Here is a 14,551-nt window from a genome sequence, read left to right as displayed (position 1 = left end):
TTTTTTCAATTCACGCATTAAAATCAACATTTGTCAGCGCATGATTATACGAGTCATTAATGAATCATTATGAAAGTTGAAGTAATTGTTGCAGCTAATCAAGTGTGTGCCCTAAAACAGAAGAAGAAAAATGAGACGGCTGCCAATAATAATAATTTATCAGAACTCAAGAACGTGGGCACTAATTCCTGCTGAGACAGATTCTGAACGAACATCCTCTTCGTGAAATTGCTAATATCAGCTCCCGAAACAGATAAGTTAACCAAGTTACTGCAACATACTAGTATTAGCTAAAACTAATGGATTAATTAGATCCCAAACAGTGCTGCTTGTTAAGACTTGATATCACTACTAGAAATACTATGCCTGCCGGGCAACATAAATGAACTGTTTTAGACGGAGCCATCAGGTACTTTACATGTCTTTGTTGCAAGGGCAAGAACTAACTCTCCATAATCCCCAGATGGAAGACTTTCACTCATAGCAATTTTAAGTTCTACCCCATATTTCTTCTTGAAAACCTTTTGTATTTCATTCATGTCCACCTCTGCTCTGCTCATGATAACTCGGACCAAAGCTCCTTTATCTGTTGCTGTCCCTTTTACGCATGCATACAATGTCTGCAACAAATTAAGCATGTGATGCAACAAATATATGTACTAGTGTAATGGAAAAGAAAAACCATTATTGTCTTGTACTTTCCCAATTTCTGGATAGATCTCATAGTAAGATGGGGCCAACAAATTTTTTATAACTCTTCACTTTTGTTCGTTCATCTGCTTCACTTGCTCATTGGCCCTCTTTTCGCTTTCACTTGAACAAATCATGGCCTTGGCAGGCTGCACACGTGGCCCATAAAGGGAAATCATACCATGGCACAGTCCAAAGTATCAAGGTGGAGAAAACAATTACCTCTGCATAATATTTTGGCGGGTTGCATATGCATGTCACCACCACTCTCAGGGCATCTTCGAATTCTCCTGATTTTTCATTCTTGAGGGACTGAAAAGTTGTCAAGGAAAACCAAAAATTAAACTGCACAAAAACCAACTCAAGCACCTATAACTCGAGTCTTAATTTGTTTTACTGGATTAATTACGGCTAGGATGTGTAAGAAGAGTACACCGTAAAAGTTATGAAATCTTAAGAACGAAATAACTTACAGCCGTGTAAGTATGACCAAAGATGTGCTTATAGGCGGAAAATGTCAGCCTCAGTTGAAGAATGCTCCTTTTACTGAGAATTTCTAGCAGAACTGCTTCATCAACTGCCCCCGGCTTTCCCTCCCCTGCTTGGTAAAGCCTCATTGCATCGCACCTGGCAATGTGTTGGCTGGCATCAGCTTGGTGTGCTTTGTGTGATGCAGACAATGCCATCAAAATCTGCAAAAACGGAAAACAGACAAAGTTCCCGCAAACTTGTTATGCTTCTGAATCCACCTCACATCGCTAATTATCAACGAAATTTACAAATTAGAAAGCAATAGAAAGGGGTACCCTTTGATAGGGTTGGGAAGGTTCGATGCTGATAATGTCTTGATCTAATTGCCTCTTATATTTTGCATGATACGCTGCTTGTATGAGAAGAACATGACTTGATTTCCGGCAAGTAAATATTTCAATCAGAGCCTTGTAATTCACCGTATCATTCTGCTCAAATGCCTCTCTAGCCACAATTGCGTCACGTTCATGCGGATTGAGCATCAACATTGACAAAGCCGCAGATGTCCTCTGAGAAACTCCGGTTCCTTGGCTAGAGGATTCCGAACTCTGAAGCAGAAGCTGAGCAGGGTCCTCCCCATAAATCTTCACATACGTCTCTCTAGTTTTCCTGCATTCGAGTAGACTCAGGCCAGCCAGATGTTGAATCAAATGAGCAGGCTGTCCCCAAGAATCATGAATCTCCTTACAGATACTCTCACCGTTGCAGCTTGACCACGCCATAACTCTTTCCGCTATGCGAACAACATTGCAAGAAAACAATAAAACGCACATATAAAACTATACGAATATTTATATTAGGAAAATGCTTGGAGATCAAGAAAAGGGTTTGTCATAAGTTGTAAAGAAAAATGGTGGTTTTTTTTCTTTTTTTCTCTTTTTTGGGAGGTGGGGCGAATGGGAAGGTGTCCCTGGTTAGTAGATGGTGGTGGCGTGAGTGAGAGTGGAAGATAAAGCCATAAAGCAAGAAAGCGATGTCTAACGAGTTTGCACTGCCTTGCAAGCGTCCTCAGTTACATTTGTTTTGTGATGAAAGGCTTGATTGCTTCTTAGTGGACACTGGACAATGACTCTGAGGCCTGAGCTCTCCAGTCTGATTTCTCCTTTAGCCAACTTTTTGAAGACCACCGTCGCCTTTCCCTCTTTCTGTGTCCCCCCCTTTTTTTTTGGCATGTTTTATGCCCATGGAACATACATGTGCATGTACTCTGGTGAAAAAAAATAGTACTGATTTTGATTCAGAAAAGTTTGAACATATAAGCCTTAGACCAGAGCGTAGAGTCACATGGGAAGGGAATATTTTATGATACCATAATACTTTTTTTTCTTAGGAAAGGAAGCACCATGGCAGAAGTGATAGCGATGAAGGGGGAAAAGGTAGATTCTTGAGCTTGTTTTGCCAATGGTTTTACTTCCACAAGACTGGACTTCGTAGTAGCAGTGTTGGTGCTGGTGAGGTGGAAAAGCAAGCCAGAAAGTAAAAGGAAAGGGGTTAAGTTTTGTTTGCAGGTCGGTGCAACTTTATGACTTGGATAGTTTGTGCTATGAGGAAATGCTTGCACGGACACTGGGTTGAGTTGTAAAGCGTCTTTGGAAGTCGATGATGACTTTGGAAGTCATTAGTCTAGCACTTGTTTGTTTGGCGCATTTGAGAAACCTTTTTGCTTTGAAGTGATAGACAGTTACACTAGATTAGGTATTGAATAAAATACAAAATTTGTACTTAAACTTTGACCGTTAATTCATTCCAGTACCTAAAGTTTGGACAAAATAAATTCAATATCCAATGTAACAATATTTAAACACATTTGATACATTTGACAAATGTATCTAAACTCATCAGGAGGATTCAATAGCATCGGTACTCAATACCCCTGACTATATTGTCAAATTGATCTTTGTTAGCACAAATGTTCTCCTAACAGAAGAAATGATTTAGGTTTTGTTCGGATTGTAATTTTTCGTCAAAAAAAAAATTATATTCTTCATGTACATATTTTTTAATTATTTATAATATACATCGACGCTATAATGTATTTTTTTATAAAAAATTCTAAAAATAACAATTAAAACGGGGCCTTAATTTTCAAACCCAACATTAGCTAGAGATATCGGATTTTCCTAACAATTTACACGATGAACATGATCCGATTGCTCCCACACGCATGCCTAAATCCAATCGGATCTCACTCCATATGCTTAAAACCATGACGCCAAGCAAGTGGTAACTAGTAACCCTTGCCATACAGACGAGATTACTTCTGCAAGACTTGCAAAACCAATCCTGATACTCCCTCAAAAAAAATAAAAAATAAAAATCCTGACACCATAAAAAGCAAATATATGAAAATTTTCTCTCTCTCTCTCAAGCAAGGATAGATGAGTTGTGGCTGACTGCCGAGAAGGCTTTAGTTTAATGACTAAAGTTAATAAGTTAGAAATGAAAGGTTTTTTATTTAAATATCTCCTTCTCTTTTTTATTTCTTAAATTTCACCCCTCTTGTTAAAAAGGAAATTATTTAAAAAAAAAAGAGTTGTGACAGACTTTGTCAAATGCATGGAGGCCCAATCCAAAACGTATTGTATTACTCTTGCACTAGCTAGTCTGAAGACGATTTTATACCCTCTGATTAGGCCCGGTTCCAGGATAGCTAAAGTCCACGAATTAAGTCCGTACAAGCTTCCAGCCACGCAGTCCAATTAAGGGCACGTCATAGTCCCTTCGCCAAGGTAATAGACCTTTTATATATATATATACTAGCATGATTCTGGCCGTGCATTGCACGGCCTACCCACTGATATGATCAAACAACTTAATCACACCTGGGCAATCAGGACCATATATGTATATATATGATATGACCAACTGAAAAATGAAGAGGTAAATAATGAATATGCAAATCACAACCATAGATTACATAAACTCAAACATTCATGTCTTAGCAAAACACACACTTCAGTTCAACCCACAGTTACATATTAGGGGGTTTAAATAGGCTTCATTGCCTATTGAGTTACAACATTGATGGTTAAACCATTCATAGATATATTAGGATCCATTACTTTCTAAGTCAAAAGAATAATGGATCATAATATAATTCAAAAGGCATTGTCTAAGCAATCAAGATAGTCATCAAGGCAATGAACAAAAGATATAACAAAAGTGCAGAAATCAGGCATATCAGTCTTCCTTTGCTTTAGGTTTCTTGGCTGGACTGTCTTTGATATTTGCAGGTGGACCATACGGTTTTGCAGGTTCTTTGGCAAACTCTTCAGGAGCCTTTGTTGGTTGTTTAGGATCTGTGTCTGCTGGTAAATCTTCTGGAAATTCAAGGCTTCTTTTTGCTCCACTGGTTGCAGATGTCTGGCTGTCTTTGTAAGAACTGGCTCCAGCAATTTCTTCAAGTAGCAACTTTGTGCTTGGTGTGAACAATTGATCCTTTGATGATGTTTCTGCATGCCTTGCTGATGAACTGCCAAGTGCAGAAGAAACTTGAGTGTTTTCTGGAAGTTCCAGAGGAAGGGGACGGTCTGATAGTTCAGCTGCAGTATAAGCCTTGATGACAGTATTCTTTTTCTGCAGTTGACCTTGGAAAGGAGTCTCATAGGATTTCAGAAAACAGACCACTGTGTACTTTTTCAAGGCATCATTAAGTTCAGTATCTATTTGAAAGCCCTGCACCAGAAAATTTTTTTAGTTAGGTTCAGCGAATTCCTTTCTATGTATATCTGTATTTATGCCTGAATATAAGACAGAAAATTCATACTTACATCTTCTTGTGCTTGTTTAAGCTGCAATGGAGTGAACTCAATCAATTTTTCAGCATCTTCTCCAGATATAATGCAATGTATTGAGCTCGAAGCATCAGTTATAATAATTGGAATGCGAGCCCTTTAATTGAGTGGAGGAATTAAGATTAATATATGGTAACAAATGCGAATAATATTTAATTTAGAAGCATAAGTTAATGATCTAACCTGAGTTCAACTTCACTTTGCTGTTTGCATGAAGGACAGTGGATGATCCAGTCAATGTCAGCATTCACAATTTTGTGACAATTCGCACAAGCTGTAGTCCAATATTTGCTGAATCCATATGCAAGTTTGACAGTTCCTTGCACCCAAGCTGCCTTTTGCTGAGGCAGGCAACCATGAATGGTATTTGAATGTGAATTAGACAGAAAATAGTTATATTTAACCAAAATTGTAGAATAACAATATGGTACTTACAACTGGAAATGATGCCTGAAAATTGCTGATTGCTTTGATATCTTCTTCATTTGGAGGAGGAAGTAAACAGTTTGCATCATTGTATGTTTTAGCATCAAGCAAATTCCTGATTTCTTCCTTGTTCAAGCTGAACCTGAATGATTATGTTTAGAGCACAAATACAAAATTTATCAGTAAAATAAGTTGATAATTTATGGAAAAAACTAAAAAGAAAATTATACTTACCATTGCCTCAAAGATAGGTCATCTGGAAGTGGAGGACTAATCAGAATTCCAGATGAATACCTTGTAGTGAATGACAAAGCTGTAAAAATGATGAAATGGTTTAGTAATTATAACATCAAGTACTTAAAAGACACACAATAAAGAAATCATAATGCATAATGAAAAATTTACTATTGAATGTGGTAACTTTAACACGGAGAGCTATGATTAGAGGGGCAGTGCTAATCATGTCTGCTATTTTGCTCCCTTCATCATGTTCAAATTCATTCCAGAGAGTCATAAGCATCAGTTTCTTCCTGTCAGGTATAACAAATAAATTATAACTACTGCCATTAATCTAAAATGAGTTAATAAAATGGTAGTATTCAGGTTTGATTACTCTTCATTCACTATTATAATGTCTCTAGAAATAGAAGCCGGATCTGGCTGTTTTATTGGGAATGCGTGAATGACAAAGCCTCTAATATCTGAAACAAAAGTGTTGATATGAATGTAAGAAATCAATAAAATGTCAAATGACTGTCAAGTAAATTAAAAAATAATGTAACAAAAATTACTGCAAAGGTTATCTGAATCAGCATATTTGTGCAGATCAGAGAAGTTTGTCAGCTCAAATATGCAAGGCAGCATAGGTGGCACAGGTTCAGCATAATTTTCAATCAAAGTCTTGTAGTTCAAAATCCAGGAGCATTCATAAGTCCCAACTCTGTATGTTGGGTCAGCAGGAACCACAATTGCATTAGAAACATAATATCTTTGATAAGGCTGCAGAAATTTGCTGAAGGTCTTGATGTGTTGTTCATAAGTCACAACAGAAACTTTTGTTCCCTGATTAGGATTAGGAAAAGTTAGTTATATATATATTATGAGTTGTAGCTATAACTATAATGTTGATGGCTAACACTATATTTATGACACAGAAATTAAAATTATAGGAATGCATACTTTAATAGTTAGGCAAGTATTCACTTGTAATGAAACTATAGTTTTGATATCAGTAGATGAAACTATGGTTGTATAGATGAAAAGGTTAACTGCCATAAGTATATCAATTGTTCCAGTTCATTAGTCCTGTGCAAATTTAGAGAATTAACATATTATACTCCCACATGCTGTCTGGTACAGCGTGTCTTGATGACCAGCAGAAATATGCAATTTTTTCTCCCCTTAAGCTTCTACAATTCGATTATCTGTTTAGTGTGTGTGTTTTTTGTGAGATGTAATAAGCAATAATATAACAGGGTAAACTGGAATTGCATATGTATATGTTTGTGATATGCTCATAACAAAGGTTTGTAATGCAAGAATAACTTCGGTATAAGGTAAAATTTTTTGGTATAAGTTTGAAAATTGAGTTCTCATTCACTCTTTTTTTTTTTGATGTCACAGATTGAGAACATTCTTCTTTTTCTTCTAGACCAACAAAGCCTACTTGCTAGCTGGATAGAAAAACTTAATGAACAGCAAGATTCCCTTCAGGAGCAGGTTGATATAAGTAAGATATCAGAGGTCTAAATTCACTGATTACTATGTCAAAAGTGGTGCTAATCATCCTTATTCTCAGCTTCAGCAAGTTTTCAACCATGTGGTAATGAAGAGGCAAATCATAAAATGTTCGTATACAGAATCTAAAATGTTCTCATCTATGAATTTAATTAATGACCAGAGAGATAGGAAAGAATTGCTGACCTCAGTATCTGTGAGCAGAAACCGCATAATTCGCCTAGGTGGAACTTCACGAGTTAATTGACTGTGGCCTTTGTGAACAACTTGTGCTAGAACAGTCCACTTTTCTGCTCCTTTCTGAATGTTTAGTACCGAAGATATATGTCTAGGCATGATGGGCTGTATTTGTAGAGAAATTAGATAGTGAATTAAACAAAATAATAAAGTTGAAAAAAAAGCCATGAATATTAAAACCTGATAATGTAATCTGGGAAGCTTCAAGAACTTCTTTATATACTATATTTTTAGTATGATCAGTGCATGATTCATCAAAATAAGCTGGCCTAATAAGTACTTTTACAGCCGAAGCTGTTTTGGCTCTTGAAAGTGCAACATATAATTGGCCATGTGAAAACACAGGTTCTTTCAAATAAATACCAACAAAATCTAAAGTTTGGCCTTGTGCTTTATTTATTGTCATTGCAAAGCACAAACGAATTGGAAATTGTGTTCTCTTATATGGAACTGGATATTGTTCATCACTTGGTGGCTGCAAGGAAATTCTATGTATAAAAACTTCTTTGCCACAAAAATCACCCACTGCAATTTTAGCACAAATAACATTCTTGCTCAAACTCTTTATTATGAGTCTAGTTCCATTGCATAATCCTTCAGCAGGATCAAGATTTCTTAAAAGAATTATTGGGGCATTGGATTTTAAGAGTAACCTATGTGGAGGTAAATTGCTTGGCGTAAGAGTATTCAAAAGATCAATATATTCAGATTGATGATTTTCATTCAGTGTTTCATCATAGCTTAGGTACTCAGTCAAATCTCCTGGAAATTTTTTGATCAATTGATCATTTATTTCATCTACAAAGTTATTCTTTGTAGTTAGAATTGCTCTATTTTGTGAGCAATACAGTTTGTTTGAAGGATCTTTAAATTCAGGATACACAATATTGATTAGCTTTTCAATTGCATCAGTCTCATTATTATAGTTAACTATAATTGAAGATGGAAGTTTTACTATGTCATTCTCATTTGTTTCTTGTGTCCCATCTCCAATTCTTAAAAGAAACTGCGTGAATGAAGGATCTAATTTTGCTCTCATGTTCTCTATTAATTGCAATTTCTCTAATTTGTGCCATAATGGAGAATTTATCAAACATGCATTTATCATTTCAGCTTTTGTTCCTTTTCTAACAACTGGCAACGTTTGTCTAAAATCTCCACCAAGTACAACTACCTTTCCCCCAAATATTTCTTCTGAATTCATTAAATCTCTTAAGAGATCATCTAAAGCTTCAATTGCTGCTTTTTTAGCCATTGGTGCTTCATCCCAGATTATGAGTTTTGCTTCTTTGATCATTGCAGCTAAAGAAGTTTGTTTACTGACCCGACATGTTGCACCATCAAAGATATCTATTGGAATTTTAAATCTGGAATGTGCAGTCCTTCCACCTGGTAAAATGGAAGCTGCAATTCCTGATGTAGCTGTAGCAAGAGCAAGATAGCCTTTAGATCTAACATCAGCTAACAAAGCTCTATAGAGAAATGTTTTTCCAGTACCACCTGGACCGTCAATGAAAAAAACACCAGGTCTATCTGAGTAAATTCTCTCAGATATGACTACGAATGCTTTTTTCTGTTTTTCATTGAGTAGCTCAATTGAATTTAAGTCAATTTCTGAAATGACAATGTTTCTTTCTGCTCTTAATTCTCGAGTTTCATTGTCTATATTTTCATAAGAGAATCCAATGGGAATCAAATTATATGAATGTATACTTTTTCCCATCGATTGCAAAAATCCATCAATTTGTTGCAAGACATTTCTTTTCACTTGTGTAGATGTCATTGCTGAACATTTGGCAAAATCTTCTGACATAGAAGATTCAAAATTTTGCCACAATGCCTTTGGGTCATTAGGGCAAGAATAAACCAAAAGTGTTGCAAAGAGTCTCCTCATTTCATAGGGCATATGAAAAAGTGAGGCTTCTTGTAAACAAATTTCTTGGCTGTTATCATTTTGTAACAAGCCTCGAATTAATGCTGCTTCTTGGAACGTTTCTACTTGAACTCCATTAAAGGTTCTTAGGTCATCAAATGAAATTGGACATCGAACCTTTGATAAGAGTAATCTCAAGTAGTATCGTTCTCCTTCGGAAGGATGAGCAGTCATTATTCGACCTATTGATTCACCTCTTTCTCTCAATTTCCAGTATTTTTGCTTAGGTAACCAGACAAAATGATCAGGAAACTCTACATAAGTACAATTTAGATCCTGAGCTGCTTTATCTGTCCTATTCATGTAAAAAAATTCAGTGAGCATTGTTTTTTTCAAATGATAGTTATCGACAACATTTTGAAGATTAGCTGTTTTTTTGAAACTCATTGGCTGATAATTCTCCAAATGTAATTGTAAATGAATAATAGGTGGCTTTATTTCACTCATACAGAATCTAAAAATTCTCCATGCTGCCTCAGGTGGAGAAACCCACCTAGCTGATACATATTGTTTAATTTCATCAATTTCTGAATCAGATTTATTATTCACTACAGAGAAGCTAGTTCTATCATGACCTTTATAGATATACTTGTAAATGTATTTGACTGCTTTAATTGTAGAGCATATTTCAACATTAAGATGGCAATCAAATTTAGCCAAAAGATATGGATTGTATGGTACAACCCATCTGTTATCTAAAAGAGCTGATTTAATCTTAATTTGAACTCCATCATCTCTTCTTCGATATTCAGGATATGCATTAAGAGTTTGGATAGTTTCCTCACAGAAATTTTTAGGAAAATTATTCTTGCAAGTTCCATTTTTTCTCATGCATACATTTGTTGGATCAAGTGAACCACATGGTGCATGAAGCATATGTTTAATGACCAAATTATATAGATGTTCATTTTTCTCTTTATTTGGTATCTCAGCACAGACAATTTTATCATATTCTTCAGGGGTATACATCTTGAATTTTGACTTTAAAATTAGCAAGAAATGTGCATGTGGCAGTCCACGTTTTTGGTATTCAATGACATAAGTGTAAGCTGCCACTTCACCGAAGATGCATTTTTTCAAAAGTTCATCTTTAAGCTGTTCTAACTTAGCATGAAATACTCTAGCAAGCAAATCTGGTCTGTTTTGTGCCTCTTCTTTGTCTATTAAGTGTTCTTTTATTTCTGGCCAATTAGGATTGCAAGTCATGGTCAGAAATATATCCGGTTTACCATACTTCTGTACTAATGTCATTGCATCCATGTATTTACGTCTCAAATTTCTCGGCCCTCCAATAAATGATGGCGGTAATATGATACGTTGGCCAACATTAGATGCTTGACTCTCACCTGATCCTAAAGCATCTATTATGCCTTTCAAGAACTCTCTCCTAATTTCCTCTTGTTGTAATCTATAGAAGTCAAGTCTTTGTGTCTCAAGCTTCACATATTGATCAACAATATATTGTTGTAGGAGGCGAGCAAAATGTAATAGCCAAGATTCATCATTGTCTCTAATCTGAAGTTTATAACAATAGTATTCTCGAAGGGACACAAAATTTGGATCTTCATGTATGTTTTCCATTGCTGTGGAAAAAATAATAGTACATTATTAAATGTGTAATCATAAATATTAAATAGGTAAAATGAAATATCATGGTATATAGTTATTATACTAACCATGTTCTTCATTTTGTATTAATTGTTCTGCTGTAGCAGCATTTGCAGGGGAAATCAAATCTGCTACAGGTTGTTTTTTTTTCCTCTTTCTTCCATATACTTTTGCTCCTTTCTTTGGTATTCCTTGGTGCCAGCCAAGATCACCAAAAGGAAAAAGTATTGGATATTGGAGTGGATCATAACATCCATAATAGTACTGTATATTTTTTGAAGCACCACTATGGGTATGAACTCTAATATCACGCCTGCCGGTTTCTCCATTTTCTTGCCCCTCAACCCACAAACCAGCAACTTGTGAAGTTGTCGGTCTATTATAAACTCTTTGATCAACACCGGGCAGAGTTTTTAACACAATGTAGTAGTTATCTAAATTAGGTACCTCTCTCAAATTTCTAAAAAATTTTGCATATGGATTAGACTCAAGAACTTGCATAATTTTTCTAATCACACTTTCAGATAGTCTAGGACAAGCTGCTAATCGATTGCTTACTTCAGTTTCAAAATCATTGAAATATAACTGTAAATTATTACTATGATCATTGCTTGAATTGAAATCATTCAGAAAATGATATATTTGTCCTTGAATTCTAAAAGTGTAAATTCCTTTATTCCTTTTTGAGAGAGTCAGATCAGCTTTAACACCGAAGGAAGTGAATCCAAAATGATTATTATACGTTCTAATAAGAGCTCTAAAAGATTGTGCCTCTTGTGAAGATGAAGTCAATAGCTCTTTAAAGATATCTGGAATTTTATTTTGAGCTAAAATAACTTCACCATCTTGGCAACAAAAATACGCTGTCTCAGAAAAAAACTTCTTCGCTCCACAATGAGGACAATCTAGTTGGCGTGGTAGGATATCAGCTTTGTCAGGAATTATATCCAACAAAGCTCTTCCTGTTTTGTATCCTCTTCCTAAAATATAATTATTTTAGAGCACTTAGTAGTCAAATCATTCAATTGATTTTAATGCTAGTTTAAAAACAGATATTAGAAAACTTAAAAATATTAACTATAGACCTGGCTGAGTTTTTTTCAGAGATGATCTGCGATGTTTCGAACGAGATCGAGAAGTACACTGAACATCAACAGCTGAGGAACACTCATTCACAATCGTGATGCTTGTTCGATTTTCAATTATATTTGTAGAAGCAATAGATTTAGATTTTGCTCTCAATCTTTTGTTTTTCCATCTAAAGTAGGCCAGTCTCCTATATTCTTTCTTATTTATTACCTCTCCATGATATATTTCAGAATATTCAAGAGGGCTCTTATCATAAGGACCAATTGATCTAGATTTTCCTCTCAATTTTTTCTGTTTCCATCTAAAGTAGGCCTGCCTCCTATATTCTTTCTTATTTATCACCCCTTCATGATATATTTCAGAATAGTCAAGAGGGCTCTTATCATGATATATTTCAGAATAGTCAAGAGGGCTCTTATCATAAGATATAACAGATGTACTACCTATTATAGGTATATGGCTATTCACAGAAAGGGGAGGAATATAATTAGCTAGTTCCATATCTAGATTTGATATTTCAGAATAGCTAATTTTTTCTTTAACGTTTGCAACTTGTTCACTCTGAAACTGATTTTCTATAACAAATGGTTCCTCATTGCAGTTCACTTGTGACAAAGTAGCAGGTTCAACACCACAGAGGTTGATTAAAGATGAATTCATTGTAGGCAAACAATGCTTGTCAGTAGAATCAGAGGTATAATGAACTTCTCCAGTATTTTTTGGAGGAAAGTAAACATTTTTACCTCTGCAGTGATTTGGCAGAATTACATTCCTATCGATGTGATTTTGTGAAGCACATGTTTCAACAGAGTGCTTTTCACGGATGTCATTCTCACAGTTGATTACAATAGGAGAATATGGTTGAGAAACAGAAGAATCAAGAGTAAACTTCATATGCTCAGTCAGCATATTTAAGTTTCTCCTTTTGTTTCTTTCCAACATTGCTAAATCAAGGGAATCATCAAACATCTCATCTATCAATCTAAAACCTGAACTAAATTTTCTTTTTTTCTTCATTTTGAAACACAGAAGATCAAAATCTAATTTTACTATAAATAAAGCAAGATACTAAACCAAAGGTACACAAAATGATAGAATCAAAGCATCCTAGAATAGCTAAAACTAACTAATATATATAAAATGACATCCTTAATAACCCGAAGTACAATGATACTAAATGATGTAATTATTGAATAGATAAACAGCTAACAGCATCATGCAACATTTGAAATTAAAAACAGAGGCAAAAGTAAACCATCATAGCATAACATCAAACACATCGCATTTCTTATAATAATTAAAAGAAAGCAATAAACAGAGGCAACAACAATGGGAAAAAATTGCAGTTCAAATCAGAAGGTGAGAAAACAGAAACATACCTATATTTTCTTTGCTCGCCTGAATGTTTGCAAAAGTCCGGCAGCATTTGAAATTAATATAAAAACAGAGGAAAAAGTAAACGTAAGCTAATCGAAAAATTAGCATCATAATTATTCTTTTATGCATAAAATAAAAGACATGGCAGTCTTTAATTAACGGAAGGCAATAAATGAACAGAAGGTAAGAACATTCATCAAACTAAAAAATTGCAGGTTGAAATAAAAAGACACAGAATAGAAAATACCTAGATTTTCTTCGGTCGTCTGCTGAAGACCGGCAAAACTGAGGAACAAAAGTATATATAGGACTGGGAATAGTAAATTTTGAAAGCTGCATCATAGCATACGTCGGTAGAACAGGCATCCCTAAAATGAGCTGATTTTGGGGAAAAAGAGATATCAGTGAACTGTTTTTTGGGGCAAAAGAAGAATTGACGTCAATTGGGCGACTTTTTTAGAGACAATCGAAAGGAAGTACAGTTAATTGCTCGAGGAATTGACAGAAAATCGAAGATTTTGCAGGGCCGTAGATTTTGGGGAAAAGGAATTTTACTGACCTAATTTTTGGGGCAGGCCAAAAATTCACGTGCGTGTGGAGGATTTTCTGGGTCGAAATCAAATTGAAGGACAATTAGTTGTTGAAGGATTCGGTAAGAAACTGAAAATTTTGCAGGCCGATATAGTATAGCGGCCTATTCGATCGAGAGAAAGAAAAAGGCTATTCGACAGAAAAGAAGGGGAAGGGAATTCTGGGTAAATGAAGAAAGAAGGAAGTTCAATAAGTAATAGGGTAAACAACAAAAAAGCCCCCTGTGGTTAGGCAATCATTCATAAAAACCCCTTGTGGTTTCATATCATACCAGTCGATACCCCGTGGTTTGAATTAACCTGAAAAGTGGACGGAAATCGTCAAATATTCGGCGTGTGTCTTAAACGAACTGCAAAGGCGCGTGCATATGCGAAAAACAGATTTCCACCACAAACTTTCACCTGATATGCCTATTTTAGCCTTCACTCTTTAATAATAAGAGACCAGCTTCCGTTTCTTCTGAGTCTTCATTCAATCTGTTTCCAGATTATTCAGTAACTACTGTAGACACCAAATTTTTAGTGTATTTTTATTTACT

The 14,551-nt window shown here is 35.3% G+C and overlaps 1 protein-coding gene across 1 annotated transcript; it reads right to left on the bottom strand.

Moving 5' to 3' along the window:
• Positions 1 to 119: 119 nt before the first annotated feature.
• Positions 120 to 2,065, bottom strand: LOC113775317 (annexin D8-like). The gene is made up of 4 exons (XM_027320139.1): positions 1,497 to 2,065; positions 1,164 to 1,382; positions 913 to 1,002; positions 120 to 620 (listed from the first exon to the last, which is right to left on the bottom strand). Exons 1-4 carry the CDS (start codon positions 1,992 to 1,994, stop codon positions 393 to 395), a joined length of 1,035 nt encoding a protein of 344 aa, XP_027175940.1. The 5' UTR covers positions 1,995 to 2,065; the 3' UTR covers positions 120 to 392.
• Positions 2,066 to 14,551: the final 12,486 nt, after the last annotated feature.

Source organism: Coffea eugenioides, chromosome 6, assembly GCF_003713205.1.
Source record: "Coffea eugenioides isolate CCC68of chromosome 6, Ceug_1.0, whole genome shotgun sequence".
Taxonomy (NCBI): domain Eukaryota; kingdom Viridiplantae; phylum Streptophyta; class Magnoliopsida; order Gentianales; family Rubiaceae; genus Coffea; species Coffea eugenioides.
The sequence above is the reverse complement of the archived record's forward strand: the minus strand, read 5'-3'. Positions and strand labels throughout refer to the sequence as shown.

Coding starts and splice junctions, on each gene's coding strand:
- LOC113775317 (XM_027320139.1), bottom strand. CDS start 1,994: ATGTGCGTTTTATTGTTTTCTTGCAATGTTGTTCGCATAGCGGAAAGA. Junction 1,383..1,496: donor CTTCCCAACCCTATCAAAGG/GTACCCCTTTCT, acceptor CCGTTTTTGCAG/ATTTTGATGGCATTGTCTGC. Junction 621..912: donor CGCCAAAATATTATGCAGAG/GTAATTGTTTTC, acceptor AATTTGTTGCAG/ACATTGTATGCATGCGTAAA.